This window comes from Lactuca virosa, chromosome 3, assembly GCF_052849685.1.
Source record: "Lactuca virosa cultivar CGN04683 chromosome 3, Lactuca_virosa_CGN04683_v6, whole genome shotgun sequence".
NCBI lineage: Eukaryota > Viridiplantae > Streptophyta > Magnoliopsida > Asterales > Asteraceae > Lactuca > Lactuca virosa.
This window is the reverse complement of record NC_136428.1, coordinates 17,964,115-17,985,386: the sequence shown is the minus strand read 5'-3', so window position 1 is coordinate 17,985,386 and position 21,272 is coordinate 17,964,115. Positions and strand designations below refer to the sequence as shown.

The 21,272-nt window shown below is 35.4% G+C and overlaps 1 protein-coding gene and 1 non-coding gene across 2 annotated transcripts; one reads left to right on the top strand and one right to left on the bottom strand.

Moving 5' to 3' along the window:
- Positions 1 to 2,442: 2,442 nt before the first annotated feature.
- On the top strand, positions 2,443 to 2,549 carry LOC145167929 (small nucleolar RNA R71). Its single transcript, XR_013741529.1, has one exon. It is a non-coding gene; the product is annotated as a small nucleolar RNA R71 (small nucleolar RNA).
- A 6,080-nt stretch (positions 2,550 to 8,629) lies between these two features.
- On the bottom strand, positions 8,630 to 12,395 carry LOC145165289 (homeobox protein BEL1 homolog). The gene is made up of 4 exons (XM_079083999.1): positions 11,111 to 12,395; positions 10,347 to 10,729; positions 9,582 to 9,642; positions 8,630 to 9,407 (listed from the first exon to the last, which is right to left on the bottom strand). The coding sequence occupies exons 1-4, from the start codon at positions 11,870 to 11,872 to the stop codon at positions 8,817 to 8,819; spliced, it is 1,797 nt and encodes a 598-aa protein (XP_078940125.1). The 5' UTR covers positions 11,873 to 12,395; the 3' UTR covers positions 8,630 to 8,816.
- Positions 12,396 to 21,272: the final 8,877 nt, after the last annotated feature.

Genomic DNA, 21,272 nt, shown 5'->3' with positions numbered 1-21,272 from the left:
GGAGATCCAGAAGCTAGCTTCCATTTGCTACTTCATCTGCCGGGGAGTTCCGGAGCAACAGTCAGCCAGTTTCAGATTTAGCATCTCAGCAGCCAGCGTTACGAGGTAAGTTTCCTTCCAGTAGGAACGGGTCTACGGCCACAATGCCGGCCCGTTTAGTTAGCAGTAGTTCCGGACTTCGGTTCGATGCAGTAGTTCAGTGTGCTTGATGTCTTTGTGATTCAAGCCTGTCTCTGTGTTATGTGTTCCGGACCTCGGTCCGATGCAGTATGCAGTATACGTGTTTATGCTAGTAGTTATGATTATGCCATGCTATGTTCAGCTAGTTCCGGACTTCGGTCCGATGCAGTTTCTGGACTTCGGTCCGATGCAGAGGGCAAGGCCCTGGTTAGCTCCGGACTTTGGTCCGATGCAGTTTCCGGACTTCGGTCCGATGCAGTGGGCAAGGCCCTGGTTAGTTCCGGACTTCGGACCGATGCAGTTTCCTTACTTCGGTCTGATGCAGTGGGCAAGGCCATGGTTAGTTCCGGACTTCGGTCCGATGCAGTGGGCAAGGCCCAGTAGTTGCTTTATATGTTATTGTATGGTATGTGGTAGTTTGGGGGAGCTCACTAAGATTTGTGCTTACAATTTCAGTTTTTGGTTTCAGGTACTTCCGGGGAAGAGCTCGGGATGATGGCATGGCACACACCACAACTTCAGTTTATCCTGGGAGTTTTATTCGGATATTTTGATATGTTTTGACACCAGTTGATTTGATAAATTTATTATGACATTTTGAGACGCATGATCCATGGATTTATCTTTAATATTTGATATTATGGTTTAGTAAAGTTTTCAAACGAAAATTTTTGGGTTGTATTTTTGGGATGTTACACCCATCTCGAGTCCTTCTTAAACCCCAAATGTCATTTCTTCTTTTCCAACTCGTAAAGTAAGCTTTGACTCACGAACATCTACCAAGGCTTGTGTGGTATTAAGTAGTGGGCGTCCAAGGATAATGAGTACATCTTCATCATCTTTCATATCTATAACTACAAAATCGATTAGAAAAACAAATTTTCCAATTTTTACCAATAAATCTTCTATTATGCCTCGAGGATATGTTACCGAACGATTTGCCATATGGATTGTCATTCTTGTGGTCTACAATTCTGGAAGGTCGAGCTTTTGATAAAATGAATAAGGCATTAAGTTTATGCTAGCTCCAGAATCGGCTAAAGCGAATGTTTTCTTGAAATTTCCAAATTCGCATGGCAATGTAAGGTGTCCTGGATCTCCCATATTTATTGGTATTCCTTCCATGATAACTGCTGAACATTGTTCATTAAGAACAACTTTGGAAGTCTTCTCTAGTTGTTGGTGAGTGTCAAGAAGATCTTGAAGGAATTTCGCGTATTCGAGCATTTTAACTAACGATTCAATAAATGAGGTATTAATTGGAATATCCTTGACTTGATTACTAAATCTTTTATGCTCTTTCTCCAGTGATTGTGCCCTTGCTTGAGAAGGAAAAGGTAATTGAGGCTAATACGGTTTAACAAAAGATGAATTTTTTTATTAGACTATACCCACGACGTGAGAGGTTGTGCCTCACGTCGTGAGAACTGGGCACCAAACCTTTCTTTTTCTTCGATCTTTATTTTCTTTGGCTGTGGATTGGGATGCTTCGATACTTAATTATGGACCACTATAGGCTCTGAATGAGGGTTTTCTTCAGTGGATATGGCCATGACATGTGGTTGTGGTTTTGGATCGGGATTCTTGGGTGGTAACCTTTCGTCAACGAATGAAGTCAATTGCCTGAGTTGAGTCTCGATGTTTTTGATGGAATTTTGTTGATTTATAATGGTAACATCAGTAGCATCATTCCTTTTTTCATAGGCTTCCATAAACCTATTAAGCATAGACTCAAAGTCCATCTTCTTCTCGGGTGGTGGTTGTTCCTTTTGGTAGTACCTTCGACCGGTTTGCCTATATTTTTCTTCTTTTTGTTTCTTGTATTCATCATAAGGCAACCATTCCTTTTTGAGATTTCTTCAATCTTCGTCAAATCGGTCACCACTTGAGTAGCACACTTGAGCTTTTCGGTTTCCGTTTTCATCCAAATCGCAATCTTTCGTTAGATGTGGTCCACTACAATTATCGCACCCAACTTGTATGGCATGAATTGATTGACCCATCCTCGTCATCCTCCTGTCCATATTCTCTAACTTTGCCATCACCGCTGCCAAATTCTCGCTCCTTCCATCTCGACTTCCTTTACCTTTTGTCACATCCTCTCATGGGTTGTGATATTATCTAGAGTGCTTTTCGAATTCTTCAATTAACTCTTTTATAGTAGCGGGATTCTTCTTAGTCATTGGTCCTTGAGAATCAAGGAGTTGCCATGTAGTAACATTCACCATATCATAGAATATGGAAACTTCATGTTGCACATTTAGATCATGTTGAGGACAATTTCTCAAAAGGGCCTTGTATCTTTCCCAAGCTTCATATAAGGACTATCCAATTTCTTGTTGGAAGTTTGCTATCTTCTTTTTTAGTTTGACTATTTTTGAAGGAGGGTTAAATTTCTCTATGAATGCTTCATCAAGGTTTTGCCAAGTTCTTATAGCTCAAGTACTAACGACTTCAACCATGTTTTTGCATCTCCAGTTAGTGTAACTGGAAGAATCCTTAGTAAAACTGCATCTCTTCAAACATTTGGAACATTGAAGTAGTTTGAAATGTCCAATACTTCATCAATGTGCTTGAAGGCATCTTCATAATCTTTCCCGAAATATGGTATGTCTTTTAGCATTGCAAGAATGTGGCCTTTAAGATCAAAGTTTGTTGCATCTTCATAATCTTTCCCGAAATATGGTATGTCTTTTACCATTGCAAGAATGTGGCCTTTAAGATCAAAGTTTGTTGCATCTTCATAATCTTCCTCCATCGTCATCTTCGTTATGTCGACCATCTCTTCTACCTCGATTTTTATGTCGTCTTCGGAATCTTCCTCGGTTTCTGGTTCGTGCCCAATGCCTTTCTCGTTAGGATTTTTTCGAAGCTTTTGAAACCCTTATCTTTTTGAAAAGTGCAACTTGATTTGTCAACCTTTTTATCTCTCTTATTGTGGAAAATGGATTCTGGATCTTCGAGTGGTGGTATGATAGGAAATTGTGATCCCCTGGTCATAAAACACTGAAACCAAAAACACAAACGTAAAAACAAACTAAAAAGCAAAATATATAAAAACTGGAAAAAAAAGGTGAACTCACGTCGTGAGAACAGTATAAACAGAAAATTTAATTTTTGCAGAAAATTAACTTTTTACGGTTTTTACCCCACATAAAAGATCGATTAACCTAAAACAATTAAATTAACAACTGAAATAGTCGTTCCCCGACAACGGCACCAAAATCTTGATGTGCAAAAAGTATACCTATCAACTTTTAAATTTATAAACCTAACTATTTATCTACTAATGCACCTATAGGCAGTGTACCTAGTCAGTTTATAGTATAGTAAAGTAAGTTGGGTATCGAACACAGGGAACAAGTTTTAGCTAATAAATAATTATTAAAAATTAATCTAAGGACAATAATTAAAGTGGGGATTTTATCTGATTTTGCAAGTTCAGATAAACTTAACATAATCACTTAACTAAAAACTAATTGAACACTCAACTATGAACGATTGTAATCAAGATTATGAGAACACTTCCGTTTAGCTCTGAATCCCCCTTTTTCCTATGTATAGTTTCTAAACATGGATTCATTCAGTTGGTTACCAATATTAATGTAATTAGAAGTCTTGATCCGATCTCCTAATATTTTCACCATTCATGAACTACTATGTAATGATCATACACAAGCAAACACATAATTGATTATTAAGGGTAATTGAGCTATGAGAGATATATCTAAGGTTATTATCTATGATAAGACAAATAACCAAACACAATTATTATCAAATTATGCTCTTAGCACAGATAAAGTTGTTACCTTTATTATTTAATCTAAGATTTGGTTAATCCTAGCTCTAACAATTTAATGATCATAAACTACCAGGTAATCAAGTTCATGCAATTCAAATGGTCATTAAACTACACTTAACTTGAAGCAAAGCAACAAATATTATAACTTAAACATGCTAGGCAATGATAAATCAAACAAAAGCTTAACCCAACTTCATAAAATCCATGAAAAGTAAGAAACTAACATATAGTATTAGAGTTCATCTACACTAAACGAAAGCCTATTGATTTAGCTACTCATGGTAGAAAATAAACACAAAAACACAATAAAAAGTAAGCTAGACATGATTAATCCAATGCAAACCAATTGTGTAATGCGAACTCTTGCTATGATTCTTCAAATCTTCAATCTCCAATTGAATTCTTCTTCCAATGGTTGAATTTCGCTGTTCTCTGGCTTCTGAAATCGACTATAACTTCCAGAATATCAATCCCACCTCCCCAATTTGAATATGTCAATGAGTATTTATAGTTTCCTTATAACGCATCTCACGTCGTGAGAATTAGGGTCTCGCGTCCTGAGATCAGTAGAAATCATGTTTGACAAGGAAACTTGCATTATGTGTTGTTATCTTTTGGAACTTCGATTCTGATGACGTGATATTATAGTGCTCACGTCGTGAGCTTCGCTATTATGCGTATGACCGAGATTCTTTTAAGATCCACATTGTGGTACTCTCTAGCCACGTCGTGGGGAATGTTTTTGCTTGATTTTTCTTCATTTTATGCTTCATTAAGCTTCCAACTCAGCTCTAGTCCTTCCAAGTTCTAGCTTTTGTTAGTTTTGGTCATTTTTCTCCAAGAATGTCCTTTTTGGCCGCAAAACGTAATTTAACTCAATAAGTACCAAATATCTTTGTTTTTAACCAAATTATAGCTTAAAATGTATTAAAATAATTCCTAAATATATGTATAAATATGGAAATATCATCTACCATGTATAATATTTATCTTTAGATTTGAAATTATTTTTGCGTCTCTACCATGTATAATATTTATCTTTAGATATGAGATCTATACCATATATTTAACATTATTATCCATACATCAAAATCTTTAACTACATATATTTTATCTTTACCTACACATACAAAGTACATTTACCTACACATATTTTATGACATATTGCAAGTTTGCAACTAAACTTTATATGGGACAAACCACGTGACTTGATACGTCATCCATGTAGTCAACACCATTGTCCACGTGACTTTATATGGGATATATACCATATATTTACTATTATTATCCATACATCAAAATCTTTAACTACATATATTTTATCTTTACCTACACATACAAAGTACATTTACCTACACATATTTTATGACATATTGCAACTAAACTTTATATGGAACAAACCACGTGACTTGATACGTCATCCATGTAGTCAACACCATTGTCCACATCACTATCCATGTTAGAGGCCACATCATCGACCACGAAAACAAATTATAATACTTCTACCCACACATGCATAGTTACTAGTTTTAGCCACACGTGTATGTGTAGGTCTAACTTGCTCTATACCTATACATAAATGATGTATGGGTGATGATCTATATCTACAAGCATGAGCCAACACATATTGACACTTAAATTATGTGTAGGTAAAGACAATTACCAACACATAACATACTTTTACCCACACATAACATGTGTGGATAAAACACCCTAACTTCATCAATTGTCACATCACCATTCCACTTATTATATTACTTTACCATTATAATCTAAATTCTATGAAACTCTAAGAAAATTTTAATGGTTCCCACATCATAATTTCACTAAGTATACTAATTTTATATATTTACCATTTTATAAATAAAACTAGAAAATTAAATTAACTAAAAATTAAAAATCAGAAATTAAAGATTACAAGTTACTATTTCAAAATTATAAATACCACATTACTTAAAAATGACATGATAGTGTAGTACATTATGTTCTTCGATCTGATTTAAGGAACATTTTTTGAAACATTTTATTAATATGTAATTTCACTTGGTTATAATGTAATAATAAACGGTTACCGGTTTAAAACTTTAAGAAAATTAAATAAGTTTTTATTGTTTTAGATGATTAAAAAAAGAATTTATAAACAAACGTTGTTTACTTACAAAATTAAAATATATCATTTTAATTAACTTCATAAAATTAGTTATTAAATAGAAAATAATTAAATAATTAAATATAAAATAAATCAGGAAATAATAAATATATTAGTTATATAGAATAAATTAAATAATTATTTTCTAAATATAAATACCCTTGAACCATTCAATGAGGATTTAATTATATGCTTAGGTGGAAGCTTCACAATGAGAAAGTTGAATTGATTTAATGTCACATCATCCGTTCAACTCCACGTTGGAGATGACCTAAGGTTGAGGAGTGGTGTCTAGTTCATCGAACTCTACATCAGCTAAAAGCTCAACCAAACCTACATCCTATTTTTATCGAGGAGAGAGAACCGACAAATTCTTGACGAGAAGGGGACAAAACCTCAACATGTCAAGCATCCGACGTGGTGTTGCCGAGTCACTCCGTCAAGCCTAAAGTGGTTGAAGTGAGCTTTAAGAGAACTTTTATCTCTATTTATAATAAGTTTCTCAAAAACTATAAGATAATAAGAAAAAAAAATTAAAAAGTGCCACTTACACTGAAGATGCTCTTAGGTTAGAGATTTTCCAAAAACAATCCATTATAAAAATAACAAAAAATATTTAGCTCTTAGGTTAGAGATTTTTCAAAAACAATCCATTATAAAAATAACAAAAAATATTTAGTTAAGAAACCATTTTGCAATAAATAATGATTTCCAATGAACCGATTCCCAAATACAAAAATGTTTGAGCATTTAAAAAAGATAAATTGCAAGAATGGTTCCTATGGTATGTCAAAACTCGCATGTTTGGGCCAAAATGGTTTGGACTAGCACTAATGGTTCAAAAGTTTCATTTTATTGCGAATTTGGTCTTATTTTGTTTGAACCTTTTTGTAAAGACGATTTTGCCCTTGGTTTTTGCTTTTTCAGTTTTTTTATTTATTTAAATACTCTTATAATTAAAAGAAAAAAAAAGAAATACATCTCTCTCTCTCTTTCTCTCTCTCTCTCTCCCTCTCTCTCCTCTCACTCTCTCTATCTATTTGATAAACACCCAAGAGCATATCATAGATTCAAGAACACTCAAGAACATCTTGACCACCACCATCTGCCACCACCACAGTCCGCCACCAGCACCGTCTACCACATCTGTCTCCATCTGAACTTTTACTTCATCTCTACCAAAAAATCAGCACATAAACAACAACCATACACAAAAGTAGATCTGATGAACACACACACACACACACAATCAGATTAGATTGAAAGATCTGAGGTTGAACGCCACCTGACTCAATTTTTCAATAAATTCAACACAAACAGACACGCATACACATAGATTAAACACATACACACATACATAAACCTAAAATTCGATTCAAAGATCTGAGGCAGAACGTAATCTAACTTGTCACATCTCAAACCCTAAACTCGTCGGATCTGAAACGTGATTTTTCTTCTTCTTCTTCTCTCTCTCACAGATCTGAGGTGGAACGTCACCTCTCTCGCCACCTCTCTTACATATTCGATAATAGGGAGGTGGTCAAAGATGTTTGAAACCAGACCTGAAATGGTGGTGTTTATCGATTGTGGTGCCAGAAATCACAAGCCGCCGTCTCTACTAGGGTTTGCAGAGCCGCTCCGGTTGGCGGCGATGGAGGCTATGGTTTTACTAAGGGTTTCGTCGATGATGAGAAAGATACAGATCGTTTCCGACAGATTGCAGGTCCGATTATGGTGTGCTGAGGTCTAGTGGTTTCCGACGGAGGTCCGATTATGAGCCTACGTCTGACGACATTGATCTAAGAGAGAGAGAGAGAGAGAGAGAGAGAGAGAGAGAGAGCCGCCCTCCGAAACCCTCTCTCCTTTTCCGACGAAAACATCAACTAGTTTTTTTTTTCGGCAAGACATAAAGGGTATGGTGAGGGTGGCGGCTCCAACGAGAGGCTCTGATGAAGGTGGCGACTCCGACAATGCGTTGGCTTCCGATGAGAGGCATCTAAAAACTGTTTATGTTTTGTTGTAAGAGAAGAAGAGAGACGGAGAAGAAGGAAATGGGGTATTTTAGTTTTATTTTTTTAATTGTTGGAGAGAGAGAGAGAGATATTTATTTTGTTTTTTTATTTTTCTTTTATTTATAAGAGTATTTAAATAAATAAATAAAAATTAAAAAAACAAAAACCAATAAAAAAATCGTCTTTAAAAAAGAATTCAAATCAAATTGGACCAAACTCATAAAAGAAATAAAACTTTTGAACCACTACTAGTTAAAACTTTTTTGGCCACCAATTTTGCAATTTTGTCTTTAAAAACAACGTATCAACTTTCTTCACATATTTAATGCAAAGTGAAATACTTTTTTCATTTTTTATTCTTAATATTTAATTGTAAGTTTTGATTACCCATACATTCTTACTATTTACTAGGGGAATCTGGAAGCCTAAAAGTAACAGAGGAAGCCGTATATTCTTGCATGATCACTGACTTTTGACAGCCAAATATTATAAGGTAAATGCAAAGTGAAATTACTGCAATACCCTTCCAATGAACAAAAGTTTGAAACTTTGATGGTAAATTACTTACCTAAACCCCAATCAAGTATACCCTTTACCTAAAATTTAATTACATAGACAATCCCCGTATTCATTTTCCTTTTAAATTTATGTAAAAGAAAATATAAATATTTTCCTAACCAGCCAAATCATGGAGTAGTTGTGCCCCCATCAAATTCCTATAAGGCAAGTTCTGTCCTTGATCACCTTCCAAAAGAGAAGAATATTGTACTGCAGTTTGGCAATCTTCCATATGATCTCTGGGGTAAAGTAGGGACACCCCACCATTGCCGCCGCCTCCGCCGCCGCCGCCACCACCACCACCGGCATGTTGTTGTAACCCTAATGTCAAAGAAACCCCTCCACCACCACTACCACCAGCACCACCGCTACCACCAAAACTGTGATTGTATGCTGAAAAGTCTAGCTCTACTGCACCAAAAGAATCAGCTGAGACCCTTGCAAAACCCTGGTGGAAGTCATGATCAAGGGTTTTCGTTGTATGGTGGTCGTGGTGGTTGATGATGGAAGAAAGACACTCAGAATCTCTCCGGATGAGCTGATCAACCGTCGGTTTTTGCTCCATTTGTGGGATTCCGGTGTTTTCATCAATGGCTGAGACACCTTCAATGTTTCCGTGATCATTCTCTTTCGTTTCTTCCACGTACATCTCCTCCACCATGGGCTTCCATAGTCTAACCCTTGCATTAATGAACCAATTTGATACCTATGCTCAAATAATTAAAAGCATAGAGTAATTAAAGTGGTTAGAAAACAATATATTTATTATGTAAGGCAAGTATATGTTGGTACGTATATGAAATTTTGTAACACTATGTCTTTTTTAATGTAAAAACGTGAATTAATTAAATGTGAAACCAAGAGATCGATATGGACATACTTGGCTTCTTGAAAGACCGGTTTGTCTGGCTAGAATGTGTTTATCCACATCACTAGGGTACCTGCAATTTTTCGGGTAACCAATAGTTGAGTATCATGATCATATATATATATATATATATATATATATATATATATATATATATATATATATATATATATATATATATATATATATATATATATATATATAGTATATAATATAATTAAATATATGGGGTACAAAGTTTTTCAAATGTAACATGGTACATCTATATGTTTTATTTATATAGCTTTTGAAAATATTTTTTATTAGTTAATGCTAGAAAAGAATTAAAAGAAAACTATATTTTGTGGATGAGACTAAAGAAAGGGCACATATATGGTCCCCATAAGAAATTAAAAGATGTATAGGAATATTATCAAATCCACAAGCAAACATAAGAAGAAGGCCCCAATTGATAAGAAATATATAAATAAAAAAATATTTGTGGGATAATATGACAAAAGATTAATATAGGCATCAAAATTGGGATAGATGAAACTAATGATTGAGTAGGAGAGATTGTAATGGAAATACTTTTACTAATTTTTATATTTCAAACAAAACAAACATAAAAGTTAAGCCTTCAAGAACATCTGTACGTTGTTGTGACGATTATTCCTCAAGAATTAATTACTGGGTCCAAATTATGAACTAACCCTACAAAAAACTCGTTAGTTTTTTTTTTTGGATCTTAAAAAAACGAAATTTCTCAAGATCATTGGATCGAGAGAGATGGCTTACGGGTGGAGGAAGTGTTCAAAGAGCCAAGCACGAAGAATGGATACAGATCGCTCAGGCAACCCACGTTGAGGACGCCATGGGTGGCTATCCATCATCGTCATCTGTTGAAAAGCCCGTTGCTGCCTCAGTGTTTGATCAAGAAGCCTTAGTCTGGGAGTCTCCCCTCTCGTTGCACCAGGGGCAGAAATGTCTTTTTCTCCCATTGCCTTCTTCGTCACCTTGATCTGACTTACAATTCCATCTCTCAAACACCTAAAATGTCTTGACATTGCCTTTGAAGCCAAAGCTGAATAAACTTTTGCTGCACCATTACCAGCCACTGCTTCAAATGAGGAAACCACTGCCTTCATTTGATCACAGTAATTATGGTATTTTCTATCCACCTGTTTCAAACAATAAGGACGAATAGAAATCAGATGTCATTTCTGTTTTTTTTAACTCATATGTAAATGTATTAATATCATAGATCAATTTTTAAGAAACAAACATTCAACAAGAATAGGGGTTTTGGAATTAAATGAAGCAGCAAACTTGTCACCATGTGGGCATTAATGGAAAGACTAGCAGTCACTCAATTAGTTGAAAATCATATATAAAGATAAGAACTTTCGACTAAATATGAATCTTTAATCTTTCAGACTAAAGAAAAAAAAGAAAAGGAAGGATCTTTAAAAGAAGACAAGATCAAATTAAACTACTCCAGTAATTTGTATTATACTGAATTTGGTGAGTGAAATACATAATTAAAATGAAGAAATTTATACCTCTTCTAGCATTTGAAGGAGCTTCGATTTTCTTTTTTGCAATTCCAAGAATTCAAGAGAGTTTAAAGGTTTATTTTTTGAAGAACTAGCATTTATATTATTCAAATTATCATGATCTTGCCATTGACTGGTTGTTTGAGCCTTTGTCTTTTTTGAATGATCGTTGTGCTTTGTTCCAAGATTGCAGAACTCAGTGAGAAGATCTTGTGCAGGTACCAAGTACCTTGAGCTTCTTATGTTGTACTGTTGAGCACCACCTGAAGCCATGTTGATAATATTTTCTGATTTTCTCAAAAACTCATCTTGATTATCTGTCATCATGTCATGTTGCTCATGCATATTCATAGGCTTCCCAAAATACCCCTGGTGATGATGATGATGATGATGATCTTGTGGTGGTTGTCTTACAAGCTCAAATGGTTGAATTCTAATGGTGGAAGGATTAGTCGAAGAGAGAGAAAGAGAAAGGCCTTGACTTGGTCTTTCATTTGGTTCACATGGGATCAGAACACATCTCTGGAGAGTTGATTCGTCAAAGTGACAGAAATCTCCGGCGCCAACGCCGTTAATCATCATGGGCTTGGAAGAAGATGAAGGAGAAGAGGGTTTCCAGAAGAGATCTGAGTTGTGACTCGCTGAGTTGTGTTGCTCAAAGTTAAAGAAGTCATTAGGGTTACTTGATGCGTTAACATAAGGATCAAACCCTGTGGCAGTTCCCACCATCATATTGCTCCTTCTTATGATCTTCTGTTCTTCAACCATTTCAACTCATCATAAAATCATGACAACGTACGATTAAATAAGAGAATCTTTTTTTTTAAATCTTTATCGAAATTTTCTTGCTTCTTCCTGACTAAAAAGAAACCTAAAATATCAAGAACATGAAATAGGGAGCTCAACTGCGGGTGGAGGTGGATAAGGTAGAGACCCTTTATGTATTTATGAAATTTGGTGTTATGTTGAAAAGCAAAACATGTGATCGAAGGGAGATCAGTGGACCTTGAAAGCCAAAACCTAACAAAAAATGATCAGATAGAGCTGAACTAGCGGTGCCGGAGGCGGTGGTGATGGTGGTGGTGGTGAGGGAAGAAGGGGAGTGGCTGTGGGGGAGTGGAGACCCTTTATGTATTTATGTAATTTGGTGGTGTGTTGAAAAGCAAAACATGTGAAAGGAGAGTGATGCCATGAAACCCAAAACCTAGGAAAAAGGTAATTACGCACACAGAGATATACGTGATGAGATATCCCTCTCTGAAATAGTGGTAGAGAAAAGGTGGGGGTGGGGGTAGGGGTAGGGGTGTTTGATGATATGATGGATTGATGATAATGATTACCCCTCATGAAATAATCACCAATACATAACACATATATACATACAAATAAATAAATATATGTAGCATCTAATATAGTCCAGAAAAGACTTCCTAGAAAATGATAAAATTATCATCCTCGATCTCAATTAAAGAAATCACGTACACCCAACGGTTAATTTAGCATGTACGATAATTTACTAAATATATATATATGATATTATGTATAAACCTTCGATTGTTCATAAACAATTACAAAATTGAAGAAATTTATGATAATTGTTAAATTAAAGGTGTTACGGGTTTACAACCTAAATTAGTAACTGTTTCGAAAGAGAAGGAGACAATTTATATATAAGTCAAAATATGCAAATTTTTATTATATTTTTCACATAAATTAACAATTAAATCTCCCCCACCTTCTTACAAATTACTTTTTTAAGTTGAATGAGTTAGATTTTAATGTTAAATTAATTGATAAATATTATTTTTGTCTTGAATGAAAATATAATAAACTATGAAAAGTTGTTACAAATAAATCATTTTAAATTAATTTACAAACAACAAATGTGTCTATGTAATAATATAATATATCTCGATATATTATACTAAAGTATTGGTCTCTCCATTTCAAACAAATCACCAATGCCTTGCCCTTAGATTATATATCGTCTAACAAAATAAAATTTAAAGAAAACCTGTAAAATAAAATCATTATCACTATCACTATTCACCAATATATGAGTGGCAAGCGTTTTGTAAAGTCAAGAATGGTACGCAAACAAATACACGTTCAATTAAAATGTTAGAATTTATCGAAACCAACACTACATAAAATACAAAAACCTAAAGAAATAAATATATTATAACTTTAAAAAAAAGTAATTAATGTTTATATTAAATTTACAGCTGGTCTTATTTTTTTTTTTTTTGGACAAAAGCGTGCAACAGTTTATAAAACATAAATTCACAAGTATACATATAATGAATGACGATGCTATAAGCCGCCATATGACATGCTTACATGAACGCTTGGAACATACTATACATAAAATATACTAGAAACTAAACACAAAGTACAACCTATATATACACACACATGTACGACCCACCCACATGCATCATAAAGATTTGTTTTGTGCACAAATATCGAGAAACATAAGTCAATCAAGAGTTTGAAACCAGTCTTTTTGCAGAGGGAGTTTAATCTGATCATGGTATGTGATGGGTGGGGCTTCAATTTTCTGATCAAAAGATGGAAAAGAAGTACATAAATTTTATATGCCACTCTCTCCCATTTTTAAACCTAGCTAATTGGTCAAAAATTACATATCATCATTAATTATTAAGAAAAAGATGCACTTAATAATGTTATGATTAGTGCAGGCATTATTGTATGCTTGTAAAATTAAGATGTCATTTAGTTATCCTCTTTTTTAGGCAATTAATAAATAAGCCTAAATATTTTAATATAAAATTAAATTTTAAAGAATATTTGTCTCTCAATAGAAAAACAATATTTAATCATCTTCATAACATCTCTCTATGCGGTAAAACTTGTACACCAACCTCTCTATGGTACTTTTGAATTTTCACTTTTTGTACATGCAAAAGGGTAAAATGTTTAGGGGTTGGAGTAGGCCGATCCATTATCAATATCCACCCTATTCAAAATGATTGGTACGGTATGCATTTAAAATTGTAAATTAATGATTATAGATTTTTTTTAAACACAGAATAATATACAAGTTTTAATGCATAATGTACAAGTGTCGATAGAAACATAGCTTTAAAATGGAGAAATTTGAGTTGCATTGTGAAGAGGGTCATGGATTTGGATGGGTGGTCCTATATTTCCAATTAATTCTAATTAAGACACCTTTAAAGCACTACCCACACCTATCTCATCTCTCCCTCTAGAAATGGGACCATCATTATTCCGTCCAATTTCTCTTTACTTTGCATCTTTTTGCCAATTTGCTTGCTTGTTTCAGATTTTCTTTGATCAATAAAAGATGTTTGTGTGGTATTAATTTTACAACAACCCTCATGATTTTTACTAGGAATTTATGAATTAAAGAAAGTGAACAATAAATGAATGAAATTGGCGAAAAAAACAAGGCTCAATTGACAAGCATACATTCAATGTTTATTTTAAGTCTACCATTTCATCTTAAGACCCTAATCTATACTGCGCTTTGATTAATCCAAAACAAACTTCCCATCTAACCCACATGTAAACCAATAAAAATACTCTTAAATAGTTCGAGAAACTAACACCATTTTAACATTTCACTTGACATCGATATGGTTGGTTAACTGGTTTGATCCATATAAATACTAAACACATATCAATGAACTAACCATTAGCATCGGCCACAACCTCTATGGCTTTGTACACAATCTATCACTACAAACCAAGAACCATAAGTAAGAAGTATGATGTAATAAACGTAAAGGTCTTGTGGATGGACATATAGATAGAACAACATTCAATATAATTTTAAAGAAATGTTTTTTGATGTTTAGGTGAGAATGCAAATAAAAGTAAAGTACAGGGGTAAACGTTAAAAACTTCCTTTTGTCCTATAACATTTGCAGTATGGCCCTTGTTCCAATGTAATTGTTAAAAAGTGACCCCTGATTAAAAGTAAGTAGCAGAACTAGGAGGAGGAGGAGACACGAAGGCAAAGTGGTTCACTTCGGAGTGTCACGCGCACGACATGTGAGTTTGTCCCCGCATACAAACTTTATTTTTCCCTCAATTAAAAGCAGGTGGTCCAATTTATGACCCAAACCTTTCTCCGGCGCTTGTCACCAGGAGTGACGCCATAAAAATAAAAAAATTTAGAAGTAAGTTTAAATGTAGGGATATTAATCAAAATGATACTAATATAAGACCCTCCAGAGTACCGGTAACGAGTCAGTTCGTGGTTTATTTGGCAACGGCTACAATCCATCCGTAAACACCACCCCGATGGTTTGTGATCGGCCGTGGTCGTGGGTGCCTGTAGTGTCCATCACGAGCTAGGAGTATGGGTTGTTGACTTCGTTGACTAGCCGTTCAATGGCTAATTTTTGGGTTTTTAATTTTTTTTAATATATTTTCACCTATGAATATCACTAAATACAATCATATTTTTCACATCAATATTCTTTTCCCTATTTACATACACACATTTTTATTGTTTTAAAATCCAAAAACCATGAATCACAATCAAAATACCCCATCAAACCATCGAAATGTAAGGTGACAACAAAACAAGTTAAGCACTTCAGAAAAATATCAAAAAACAAACTTCGGTGAACTCACAAAACTTCTGAAAAAACGTAAATCAAAAGAACACGATATTTAACGTGGTTCGGTCAATGTGACCTACGTCGACGGGCGAACGAGAGAGAGAGAGAGATTTTATTAACTTTCTGAAACTATTACAAACACTTAAAAGTGTATCTCACAGAGCTCTCACAAAAAGCTAGCAATTTACAATGATGGGGGTATAAGCCTATTTATACTTGAGGGATCAGACCTAAAACCTTAATGGGCCAAGCCCATTGGCCCATAGGCCCATGAATGGTGACAACCAATCATATTCCGCCATGCAACATCTTGTGAAACATTCCTCCATGTCATACAACCCATGAGCATCAACAACACACATGATGGACCACTTTGACCATAGTGGAGCATCATAATGCACAAGTGGTGCATCATGAACACTAATGGTCTAACATCCATCATGGTGACACAACATGGTGTAAACCTTGAGCAATACCAACTTCTGAGCATCTTTGAACGATCTTGAGCATCATAGAGGACTTCATAGCATATGTAACACTAAAAAATCACAATAAAATTTAAAATTTTCAAAATCAACCATTTATCATCATTGTTTACAAAAATAGTCATTGTTTCAAAAGCATTATATCCAATTTAGAGTTTTCCCCAAGATCCAGTGACAAATCAGGAAGTTGTGTACGATCACGCCTTTGCCTTCCCACGATCATCTGAAGTACCTGAAACCATAAACTAAAACTATAAGCCAAATCTTAATGAGTTCCCCCAAAGTACCAAACACACAACATATAACAACATATACTGGGTCCTCAACCTATGTCTGGAATACCCCTGCAAGGTCCTCAGCATAAGTCTTGAATACTCCCCCGAGCCCTTAGTATGAGTCTCGCATGCCATTTGGGCCCTCAACTCATATCTGAAATGCTCATGGGATTGTTGGCTACATTACAAAGCAGTACAACCTCAACCCAACGCAATATGTCGACATATGTAACAGATAAACATAAACACAGAACCAGCAAAACACGGATAATCATACAGATCTGCTAATCAGCCACATACTAGCATAGCACTATCTTAAACAAGATAAATAATCTAGTGGGTCGGCATTAGTGCATTTGACCCAAAGGTACGGTGAGTAAGACTCACCTCACGGTGTGAATGTAGTCTGATTAAATCCCTGCTCTGATAACTGTCACACCCCCGAACCAGACGGCGGAAACGTCCGGGGGCTTGTGCGTGACTTCATCTTGAAATATCATTACAGAGTATATAATTGAAACATAACATCATCATCATCACACATGTAATATAACAACATTCATTGTTTACATCGAGTATTGTATTTGAATATTACATACCAAAATAGTAAGAGTATGATGAAACAAAATATAACACAATATCCATTAGTTTGTTTCGTTCATCCTGCTTCAACGGTTTCCTGAGAATACAAGTTATTTGAAAACGTCAACATATATAATGTTGGTGAGTTCATAAGCATCTTTGTGAAAATGATTTGTATAACTTTGAAACCACCAGAAAATCCGATATTTTCTGCAACTGTTTAGTATGTTTGTGTCAGATCTTGTATTAATGCATGTATGTTTTTGTTTATTTGACTAAAAGGGTAAAGAGAATGTAGAGAGAATGTAAAGAGCATGTAAAGAGAATGTTCCCAGACAACCCGATGTTGTCTGTAAAAGAGAAAGCTGCCATACCAACCCCCTAGGTTGAGTACCAGTACGAGAATGTTTCCGAGTGATCCAAGAGAAAAGAGAATGGTCTTCCGTAAACTTCATAACGTTAATTCCTCTAAGTGAGTCATCATAACCATACTAAATAATGACAATTTCGTCTGTCTTGGCGTTGTTGGACGCCGATTTTGATTTTTGATTATAAGGTTTTCGTCACCCTAGACTGAGTTAGTCTAACTGTAGCGAACAGCTCAGGTGTGGGGTGTCATCCCCGTATAGATCTATACACAAATCTCCGCTCTCCCTCCAAGAGACTCTGGTTATAACCACAGGCTACGATCGTACACTTAATAGGTGCCAACCGACAAAACTCACTAGATCCTTAATCGAATTTACGCGAAGAAAGGTATAATCTCATTACAGGCCCAATGAACCATGAAAGTGAACCACTAAGGCATCGCTAAACATGTAAATCATTTAAAGGCCCAAATTGGAATGAAATTATATAACATGGGCCCGAAATATATATACGAAAGGACAACTAATGCCCATTTCACATGTAAGGTGTTTACAGGCCCAAATAGCACACAAATAGTATCCAAGGTCCGTCACACATGTTAATGGGTCAATGAGGCCCAATAAACATATAAATAGTATACATGACCTATCACACATAAAAATGGGCCACTAAGGCCCAATAACCTAGAAAATGATCAAATTAATCCGTTTGTTAGTTTATCATTGGTTTTGTTCAAATATTCACTAAAATAGCATAAAAGCCCAGTTTTTGTAAAAATGACGTTCTTGGCTTAAGCCAAAAATTTACAAATAAGGCCCAATTTTTGTAAGAATAACACTTTAGTCTCCATTTTGTTCAAAACTTGTGTTGATGACTAGTTTGTGGTAAAAATAACATTTTAAACCCATTTTTGTCAAAAATATCATTTTTGGCTTGATTTTTGTGAAAATACACATTTTTCTGGTTTTGGGCTTTTCCGACCTAGTTTTTGGAAAATTTGTAGAAAAATCATCGTAAGTCAAAATTTGGATCCGTAAATTCTGGAAGTTTGGAAATTTTGTCTACTTTGTTCACAATTTTTCTCATAATTTTTGATGGCCTCAAACTAGTGTGAAATTACTCACCTTCACAGGTTGGTCCGAAATTATTTCAAATATGATAGGCAGTTTTGTAAAATTCGCTAAAAATTGTAGAAAAATCGTATGAAAACGTGAGAGTAGTCATTTTAAAGGTATAAATCTGAAATTTATCCATGTAAAACAGTTTTGAAAAATATTTCCATTAAGATGGTCAAAACAGATCGATATTGGGCTAAAACTTTCCTGTCAAAAGCTGATTTTTGAGTATAAGTTATAGATCTTTGAGCACAACACTCATTTTTGCTATTTTAAGTGTATAATTCCCAGATCTACAAGTTTATATGTAATATATGTGATAAAACATACTTTTCTCAAGGTTCTTATGAAGATCCAAGTGATAAACTTCAAGTTCTTAACATATTTTTAGATTAATGAAGAAATCAACACATAATCACCAAATAATTCATGGAAAACACACATAATCATGCATATACACATAGATCTACACAAAGCAACTTGTATTCTCCCCCAAAATCATATGAAAACCGAAAACAAGGGGTATGAACTCACCTTGGGGTTTGGATTTCGGTTTTGATGAAGATAAGAAGAAGGTGGTGTAAGTTATGACTCTAGCTAGCTTCTTGAAGTGATCTTCGAATCTTGATGAGTTCTAGGGAGCATGGTCACGAATTTGAGGTGGTAAGAGGAGTGATTTGAGTTTAAAGATGTAGCAAATCAATTTAGGTTGTGAGATCTTACCAACGATGATGATCTTTGATGAAAACTCCTCTTGAAACTACACACCAAAACTCGAAAATTTAGAGGAAGGAGGATGAGTTCTTTAGAGACTTCTTGAGAGTGTTTGAAGGAAATGAAAATGGTGGGGAATGAAGGGTTTGGCCGAATTTAGAAGAAGAGGGAGGATAAGAAGATTGAGGTGATGTTTGCATGGATATCCACCATGCAAACATGAGGTGTCATAAGCAAGATTTTTCTTCTTTTCTCTTTTTTTTTTGTATAAATGTGAGTTGGGCCTAGATTTGGGCTAGAGTAATAAGAATGAAATGATTTGGGCCTAGCCTTGGCCTTGTTCGAAATTTTGTGAAGCTCCAAGCATTTTTCGGCCCATTGGGCCCTTAAGAAGGTTCACGGCCCACTAGGGCAAATGGAACCTTATATGGCCCAACAAGACCTATTACAGATAAAAATGGATTATTTTAGGCCTACATGGCCCAAAATGCTAAAGTTTTATGAATGTGGTCCATTTGGAATCCAATTAGGGTTCCTAGTACCAAAATAGTCAAATTGAAAATTTATTGGTCCATTAGGCCCAATAAGGGGATCCTAGTCCATAACAAACTTGAACTAGGATTTTTAGGGTTTACAATCCATATGAGATGTATTGTATTAGGTTTTGACTTTAAATCAAGAGTTTTGAATTCAAACGAATGGTTTTGATTAAGCATAGAGTATGATATTCACTTAGAGTACAAACCTTACAATAGATGATGTTTTCATGAGAATAGAATTACCTAGCAAAAATGCCAGTTGTGACATCATACCCCCGTTAGAGGGAATTTCGTCCCGAAGTTCTTTCGAAAGGTAGAATCATGAATGAGAGAATAGGTGAGGGTACATCTACTTCATCTGATCTTCGCGTGCCCATGTGAATTACGATCTACGCTTGGCGTTCCATCGAACCTTCACAATCAGAATGCGGCTTTGTTTTGTACGCTTTACTTCCCTATCCAATACCTCGACTGGTTCTTCGACGAACAGGAGATTCTCGTTTATTTCGATCTCTTCTAAAGGTATGACGAGAGTTTCATCAGATCAACACTTTTTCAAATTTGGAATGTGGAACACGGGGTGTACGTTGCTGAGCTCTACAGGCAGCTGCAGCCTATAAGTCTTTGGACCAATTCGGGCAAGAATCTCGAACGGTCCAATGTATTGCGGGTTCAGTTTTCCCGTTTCCTAAAGCGAATCATTCCTTTCTAGGAAAGACTTTCGATAGTACCCGACCTCCGACTTGGAATTCCAGAGGTTTTCGTCATTTGTCAGCATAACTCTTTTATCTGTCTCGTGATGTTTGAAGTCGAGTTCTGATTTGGATTATCTTCTCTGTCGTTTCGCGAATGGTTTCTGGTCTCGTGAGAGTACTGGCGAGTGATCTGTATTTTCGACCATAAGAGTCTCAAAAAGAGCATCCTTGATGCTCGTGCGATACCTCTTATTGCGTGAGGATTCAATCAAGGGCAACCGGTTATCCCATGACTTGCTGAATTCAAACACCCAGACTTGTAGCATGAATTCGAGTGGTTGAATGGTTCGTTCGCTTTGGCTATTGATTTGAGGGTGGTAAGCAACGCTCATACTTAGCTATGTTTCCATAGCCTTCTGAAATGACTGTCAAAGTCTTGAAGTAATCCCGTTATCTCGATCCGAGATAGTAGATACCGATAATTCATGGAGTCTTACGATCTCCTGGATATAGATCCAAGCTAATCCTTCCATCTTGTTTGATTTCTGTATTGGCAGGAAATGGGCAGGTTGGGTTAACCTATCGACGATCACCCAGATAACGCCCAACTCAACTCGCATAACTATAAGCTTCGTCCTTCGACTTCGAGAGTTTTATCCATCCATGTAGTGTTTTCTTCGCGATATTCTCCGTCTTTGATGCTTTCAAGGCTGGTCGTAGATGTTGACAGTGTTTTGTTCTTGCTTCGTGAGCAGATGAGTATGTTATCGATGAAAAT